At 30.4% G+C, this 7,885-nt stretch overlaps 2 protein-coding genes across 2 annotated transcripts; one reads left to right on the forward strand and one right to left on the reverse strand.

Moving 5' to 3' along the window:
- Window positions 1–2,346: 2,346 nt before the first annotated feature.
- Window positions 2,347–5,077, forward strand: LOC119677923 (cleft lip and palate transmembrane protein 1-like protein). The gene is made up of 4 exons (XM_038089510.1): window positions 2,347–2,901; window positions 2,959–3,093; window positions 3,161–3,604; window positions 3,664–5,077. Exons 1-4 carry the CDS (start codon window positions 2,593–2,595, stop codon window positions 4,426–4,428), a joined length of 1,653 nt encoding a protein of 550 aa, XP_037945438.1. The 5' UTR covers window positions 2,347–2,592; the 3' UTR covers window positions 4,429–5,077.
- Window positions 5,078–5,221: 144 nt separating this feature from the next.
- Window positions 5,222–7,876, reverse strand: LOC119677924 (nose resistant to fluoxetine protein 6-like). The gene is made up of 4 exons (XM_038089511.1): window positions 7,223–7,876; window positions 7,001–7,166; window positions 6,324–6,947; window positions 5,222–6,258 (listed from the first exon to the last, which is right to left on the reverse strand). The coding sequence occupies exons 1-4, from the start codon at window positions 7,822–7,824 to the stop codon at window positions 6,130–6,132; spliced, it is 1,521 nt and encodes a 506-aa protein (XP_037945439.1). The 5' UTR covers window positions 7,825–7,876; the 3' UTR covers window positions 5,222–6,129.
- Between the last annotated feature and the right edge of the window lie 9 nt (window positions 7,877–7,885).

Consider the following 7,885-nt stretch of genomic DNA (forward strand, 5'->3'; position numbering starts at 1 on the left):
TCGAAAAATTGTGTATAAATTTTTCTGGATTATTCAAAAAATATTCAAAAATTTTGTGTAATGAGGTGAAAATATTACGCAGTACAATAACAAAAAGCCTAATGCTACATAATGGCGCGTGAATATTTTCCCCACCCGGACCCTGCTACTTTGCCCACCCGGTCCCTACTCACCACGATATTTGCTAAAGTAAGAGAGGTTTCTGAGAAATTTCGTTGTTTGTTTTGGTTTTTTGACATTAAAAATCCGTTACGAGAAAATGCGCCAAAGTTGCAATTAAGTGCACAAATACCACATTACTAAAAGAAAAATAAGGCGGAATTTGTTTTCAATTATAAAAGCATTAAAAAAGGTAATTATTCCAGAAAAATATATGAATTATTAGTTAATAAAAATTTATTTACAATCGAAAAGAAAGTGCGTACTTGGATGTTTAAATTTCAAACATCTCTATATTTTTCCAAAGGATTATCGAAGGTATATTATTAATTAAAAATAACGGTAATTTATTGTTGTAGAATAAAATAAAAACATAAATGTATTAACACATTAGAAACTTAGATGTGTGCCTAATTAGTGTGTATAATAAACTACGAATTAAGTTGTGCTTTTATTTTTTATTTTTTCCATGATATACTAATAATTATAAAAAAGGAAAAATCCTGAAGAGAAATTAATATTATTAATTATACTTTGATTGAGTGTTGTTATTATATATACATATATTGAAAAATTAGAATCACAATTTTCGGATCAGTTCGATAGCAATTGCTATAAATTAGGTTTAGCGCAACATTTATTTAATAAATTAGAAAACGTTCATCCCTATATATGTTGCTCTAATTGCAAAATTGAAACTCTTCTATCTTTTTTCATTAAAGTAAGAATTTACTTCATTTTAAAATATTTCAATCGAGATAATAAAGTGTCGAATTTTAAATATAAAGAATTATGCTTTCAACACTTATAAACAGCACAAAAATGTTCATACTCTTTAAGTGATTTTTTGCTTAAACAAAAAATATTTCAGTTTTAATTTTATAATTTATTAAATTTATTTATAATTTATCTTTAATTTAATAGTTCCTTATTATTTTTGGTTTAATATTAAATATTTTTAAAATAGTAATATTATTTTGTATATATTAAGTTATTCTAAATTGTATTTACATAAAATTGTATATTTGTTAAATAAAATATTTTGGTGGATAGGCCTATTGGGGAACCGAACACCTAAAACTCGGTAACACGCCAGCAAGCATACCTCTTAGGTGATGCGGAAAATGCTTATATATTTAATATTTCTTCTAACACTATGCGATGAAATTGATCCTTATTCTAAACAATGTTGTTATTAACTAATTAAGAATTTCTTGAATTTCATATGCAAAAAACATTTCACCTTACTGAAAGGATTGCTTAAAACTACAAAAAATATGTAGTAGTAAACAGTATATACATTTTTACGATTTTCTATATTGAAAAAATTTGATGCACAAGCAAAAATTGTATTACAATATACCAAACTTTTTTTGAATTTTAAAAAATTATATTAATATTAATCTTCTTAAAACAAAATATTAAAACAATGCAACCTAATACTCGAAATGTATGAACACATACTAACTTTTCTATTAGATGCTCAGCATACATATAAATATAGTACGTATATGTGCAACATGATTAAAAAAACTTTTATTTTAATAAATACGATTCAATTTTTTTGACTTTATTAAAACAATTGCATGACTAATTATATATACATATTTACATATATCAATAATAGCTACTTTATATTTACTATTGATTTTAGTTTACCAATTCTTCATTTATATTTGATTTATATAGCGCATTTAAAACTTTTATGTAAATTGAAGTAAAACTGATATAAAAAATCATGCCTATATTTACTCATTATAATCGTATTAATATATACAATGGATTTTCCAAGAACAATAATTTATACTATTTCTTCTAATTAGAAGAAATGGCTACATGCTAATATGCAACCACAAATGTAGTAAATATTTAAGTTATAAGCCACACCGTTTTTAATATTTGACAATTCTGGTATGGTAAATAAGTAAAAGAGATTTTCTTTGCGATATTACACAAAGAGGCACCATTATTCAAAATTTCCTCTCAGTTTCTTTTCTTTATCTTCTTTGCTTCAGAGCTTCCGAATACACCCAATATTACACTCAGAGTAAATGGCTTTTCTGTTTTTTGATAGCTATTGTATATTTTCAGGCTTTAAGTAAACATCATTTGAAAATGATTTGCTTCATTTTCAAATACAATTTTCCGTATTCATTTCAATAAAAAAATTCAATTATTTTCGTTTGACATTTCTGTCTCAAGTGAAATTCAATAAATTTTGTTGAATTTCGAAGTTTCGTTTTTTGAAATGTATTCTTTGGTTTTGCGCATAATGAAGAGCAAAATAGACTTCACGTCAGCTATTTTTCTTTGGTTGCCTGTAAACTCTTTCGTCAGCTGAGTGTATAGTAAATAAATAAAACTAAAACGGTGAATTGCTGTTGCAGACAATCCGTAAACATTTATAATTTATATTAAAAGAGTAAAGCAGAAATGATGATGCCATCAATAAGTACGATTGTGGCCAGTGTTTTTATCGCTTTCATCTGCCATTCTATTTGGATGATGTCCGAACTTTTTACTAAACTTAAGTGCTCTGAGGAGCCGTGCTACATCTCGTTCTTGTCGGGAAAGCCTCGCTTACAATTAGCGCTTTTTACATCAACGAGTTCAAATCCAATTTCAACAGAAGTAACAAAAATTTTCAGCTCAAATAATTTTGATTATTGGCATCCATTTAATCATGATTTTAACCTGGACATTCCACTCAAAACTCGACGAAACGGTACACTTTATATGCAAGTAAATGTTCTCTATTTATGTTTAATTTCCCTGATTATACAATTATTGTTTGTTAAGGTTGTATTAGCTTTGGAGGGTGAACCTTTGGAATGGAAATCTCTTCGTAGGGATGGTCCTACAATTATTCACAGCATGAGAATAACTGAATATATGGTACCTCAAGTAACTGCATTTAATTTGCTTGGTGAACAAGTAAGCTAAAACTTACCTCAACTGCCTCAAAATTTTATTAACATTTAATCTCATTAACAAATAATAGGATCACACAGTGAAAGCAGAAAAATTGGCTAAAGGCAACGCTAACTCATCGCTGAAACCAATCACTCATATTATGCCGAGTGTGCATGTAGCCTTACTTACAGACATATTTTCTTTATCACCAAAAGACGTTGCGCCAGAGATGGCAAATTTAATACATGTTAATCGAAATCGGCAGGTGTTACCGATAATGAAGACTGATTTCTTTAATTCGTATCAAAAAGACCTGGTTAAAGTTACTAAAAATACGACGGAATTTGCTCTTACCTTTCACTTCAAACCCATTGGCATTGGTAAATTACGTTTGTTGTTAATATTTGAACATGCTATGAATATGATGCAATCAATTGGGCTTTCCAAAAGTGACATTGATGATGTCAAAAACATGTTTTCTGATACGAATATGTATTTATTATGTAGTACAATGTTGGTGGCAAGTATACATGTAAGTTTTGCAAATGGAAATGAAAAACGATGTATTTTGTGAACATTTCTTAATTTCAGCTGCTCTTCGACATATTAGCTTTTAAAAATGAAGTTCATTTTTGGCGGAAAAAGGAGTCTTATGAAGGATTGTCTAAACGAACTATTTTGTGGCGTGCATTTTCACAAGTAATTATTTTATTGTATTTGCTAGATGAAAAAACATCGCTTCTCGTACTTTTGCCAGCCGGCACCTCAGTATTACTTGAAATGTGGAAGTGTAAAAAAATATTTAAAATTATTTTAAATTTTAGAGGCATAAGTAGGCAACAATATGAAGACAAGTCCAGTGCAGTTGAAGGGTCTGCCGAAAAAAAAACCGAAGAATTTGATAAAGAAGGCATGAAGTATTTAAGTTATTTATTATATCCACTGTGTATTGGGGGAGCAATATACTCTCTTTTATATCAACCACATAAAAGTTGGTATTCGTGGACACTGCATTCACTTGTGAACGGAGTTTATGCGTTTGGGTTTTTATTTATGTTGCCCCAACTTTTTATAAATTATAAATTGAAATCTGTAGCTGCATTACCTTGGCGTGCGTTCACATATAAAGCATTCAATACCTTCATAGACGATTTCTTCGCTTTTATAATAACTATGCCTACTGCTCATCGGGTTGCATGTTTACGTGATGATGTTGTGTTTCTAATTTATCTTTATCAACGTTGGTTGTATCCAGTTGATAAAAATCGGATTGATTCCGAAATATGTATTGAAAACACAACTGAGACTGAAGTATCATTGAATAATGATGACATAAAGACAAAAAAAGATAAATAAGTACATTCCAATATTTAATTATTATTTTATTTAAGATAAAATATTTATTAATATGGTATATTTCTGATTTAAGAATCCTATGTATGCATAACTATTTATTTCAAGTTCGATATGCAGTTTTTATTTTTTTATATGTAAAATGATGGTCCTTAGTCAAGAATTAAGTGATTCTTACTACAATATAAATGTAATTTGGGAGCTTTCCATATAAAAATAAATCAAATTTTATTTAAACAAAAATTTTGCTCCAAGTTGTTGTTATTGTAGTAGTAACCCACTGGAGTAAGCAAATAAGCAAATAATATGAAAGGATATACAAGACGTTTACATTAAACTTACAGTCAAGCGTTTTAGTTTCGAAGTTATGAGTGAAGTTTAAAAGAAGTCATGTTCCGCCTAATGTCATCATTGCGCATTTGGTCCCGACAAGTGAAGACAGCTATTGAGCGCAGAGTGTGCATTTGAGTCTTTTCATACGATGGCTCACGCTCACGAGCGAGCCCAATTTCAGAGCTCACGCTCGTGAGCAAGAGTGCGAACTGAGGCTCATGAGACCTCATGCGCTGCTTACAAGAAGGTGCTACATTGGGGTGCCATTAAGGTATATGGGCAATTTTTTTTTAGAAAAATTGGTTGACGGCAGCTCCCAGATCGGTTCATTTTACTAAAAAAATAATCTGTGTAAAATTTTAGTTCAATTGGGTAAGTGGAAATGGTGCCCCAAAGATTGGAAAATAACGATTTTTTCCATAAAATTCATCTTTGATTGCTTATATCTCCGACATATTTAATTTTACATAGAAACTGTCTTCCTAAAAGTTATAAAATAAACAATTCACTCATACAAAGTTTTTCTGTATATCTGAACAATATAGGGTTTAAACGGTCGCTTTGTCGAATTCCAGAAGCAACGGGCAGCAGAAGCACAATGCACAGTAACATTTTAAAACATATTTCGAATTTGTTGCATCTTCAAAAATACCAAAAATCTCAACATGGATGTACATGCATAATAACAATAATAGTTATATTTCCTCTTAAAGTATAAAAATGTAAATTTTTTAAAATTTACAACAACAACACGTTACTAAAATTTTTATTTTTGTATTCATCTGAGAAAAGACTGTGTTGTATCTAAGTGAGTTTACTAATACATAATCTTCTTTATATAGAGTTTATATTTATAGCTCTATATTTCTATATATTTTTTCTTGTCAGGTCTCTTTAACAATTCATCACAAAATATTGTGAACTTTTGTGTTATAACCTCTGTATTCCGTTTACTTAGCCCGTTCGAAACAATCATCTGCTTATATTATGTATTAATTAAATATTTATTTAAGTTTTATTTTACAAAGATGTACAATGTGTTTATAAATTAAAGCATTTATATCAAATTGAAGTTAGTACATATGACATGAGTCGTATTCACAAATAGCAAGCATTTGTGTCCTTTGGAATAAATTATTAATAATATAATATTTGTCGGAGAATTTAAATGAGAAATGTAAAGCTATAAAAAATTTTAAAGTGAAAAATGAAAATGATTGATAAATAGATTTCGTTCTTATAAGATTATCACGATTATACATATGAGAGAATATTATGATTTAAGTAGTCGAATAAATCTATTTACAAAAAAAATTTAATTTGTTTTAATGAACATTAATCCTATTCCGAAGAGTATTCTGAGGCAATAAGTTAAGCGATACGCTTCTTTCGACTAGGAGACAATATTTTCAGCATAGTAACAACAGGCGCTTCAAATGATATCGAAACAATAAAAGAAAGTAGATATGACGCTACAACTAATCCGAAAAACATCACAACCTGTAAGGAATATAAAAATTTAAGATCTTAATATAAATATTTTCAAATATTGATAATTTTTTTACCATTGTGTCGCCGCCAAGGTGCAGTGGTGCATCTGAATTTAGCGCCATTGATCGTATGACAATTGGGTGCACTAAGTATGCACAATAAGTCACTCTGGAAAAAGGATATAGCCAGGATGCAGATAAAAATGTGTTTATGTAACCTCCGTATCCAGTTGAACACGCTATTGTGATCCAAGCTAGTGATAGTGCCCACGCTGAATGACTTAGCGAACTGTACGCCGCAGCAATAAGTCGAGATAGTTGTGCGCGATAAAGTCCAAATATTAATACAAAAAGATTTAACATTGCTAATATCCATCCCGTAGCTACTGTGAGTTTATGTAAACGCAATTTGCAGTTTGTTCGAAATAGTATCCAACCAACTGCCATACCTATTAAGTAAGGACCCAATCTAGTCCAGGGTTTGTCGTATATTTTGTCGAAAAGTGCTAAGGGGTCGTCGGTATCAGGACGATGATTGTTACTAAATGCAATAACTGCAGTTGTAATCCACGAAGACACCAGAAATACAATTGTGGTGAATGCCGAAAATTTAAAATGACGCACACCAATAATAAGGATCACCACTCCAATAATATAAAACTGTGTATCGTTCGCCAAGTACCAACTCCATAACATGCACTACAATATAACAATATATTATAATAAAAAAAAATTGATATTATTTTACAAACCATATCATCAACAGGAAACAATGTGTTTATATAGAGTAAGTTACGCCACCAATATTGAGGACAAGTAATGTGGTCCATAGTGGGAGGGTCAAAGATGGAGTATGTTGCTAAATATTTCATTGTTACTTGCACTACGCCTAATACAAACATATATGGTGCTGTTAACCTTTTGAAATTAAAATAATATTTAGTTGTTTAATTTATTATTTTATGATAACCTACCTCATAAATCTGTATGCTACCAACCCCATGAAGTGTGCGAATCCTGCGGAAAGCTCATTTTTACCCTGGGTAAGTTTATTTAATTTTCCTTTGGCGTTTGTACGAAAATATAAATACGATATGAGGAAGCCACTGATAAAGAAGAATGTGTCTACACTAAATGGGCCATTAGTTATCGCTTGAAAGAAAAAATTTTGTTCTACTTCCTTCCGCATTCCCATATTATCAGAATACTTAAATACAACGATGCAGGTATGCCCCAGGATAACCCACGCCATCGAAAGAGCACGCAGACCATGAATAGAGGGAATTGTATCTGATCCAACATTTCTGTCACAAATTGCGTTAAAATTAGTTACAGTTGAAAACGAAAGTAATATTTCTGAATATACACTAAGTTTTTCAGATTCATGTAAATGGCCTTCTAGATGTTCGTCAGAAGTACTGTTGCTGCCACTCGCCTCTTCTTCTTTGTGTGGTAAGTTTAGAACAATATTTAATTCATTGAGTGATTCCTTCTTAAGAGAGTCATGCGCTATGGAATCACTGTAATCAGACGATGCACAGCCAATGCCAGAAGAAGTTTCGCTGCTGTTCATCATTTCTTTGTCCTGTCGCCGAAGGGCTTCTTTCAGTTTTTGCGTTAAATAGATCTCATAGAAT

Source organism: Teleopsis dalmanni, chromosome 2 (assembly GCF_002237135.1).
Source record: "Teleopsis dalmanni isolate 2A chromosome 2, ASM223713v2, whole genome shotgun sequence".
Taxonomy (NCBI): Eukaryota; Metazoa; Arthropoda; class Insecta; order Diptera; family Diopsidae; genus Teleopsis; species Teleopsis dalmanni.

What these genes read in the sequence shown, in the direction of transcription:
- LOC119677923 (XM_038089510.1), top strand. Translation starts at nt 2,593, where the DNA reads ATGATGATGCCATCAATAAGTACGATTGTGGCCAGTGTTTTTATCGCT. An exon ending in TTAATTTGCTTGGTGAACAA is followed by an intron (nt 3,094 to 3,160) that starts GTAAGCTAAAAC and finishes AACAAATAATAG; the next exon opens with GATCACACAGTGAAAGCAGA. An exon ending in TGTTGGTGGCAAGTATACAT is followed by an intron (nt 3,605 to 3,663) that starts GTAAGTTTTGCA and finishes TCTTAATTTCAG; the next exon opens with CTGCTCTTCGACATATTAGC.
- LOC119677924 (XM_038089511.1), bottom strand. Translation starts at nt 7,824, where the DNA reads ATGATGAACAGCAGCGAAACTTCTTCTGGCATTGGCTGTGCATCGTCT. An exon ending in GTAGCATACAGATTTATGAG is followed by an intron (nt 7,167 to 7,222) that starts GTAGGTTATCAT and finishes TAATTTCAAAAG; the next exon opens with GTTAACAGCACCATATATGT. An exon ending in TGTTTCCTGTTGATGATATG is followed by an intron (nt 6,948 to 7,000) that starts GTTTGTAAAATA and finishes GTTATATTGTAG; the next exon opens with TGCATGTTATGGAGTTGGTA.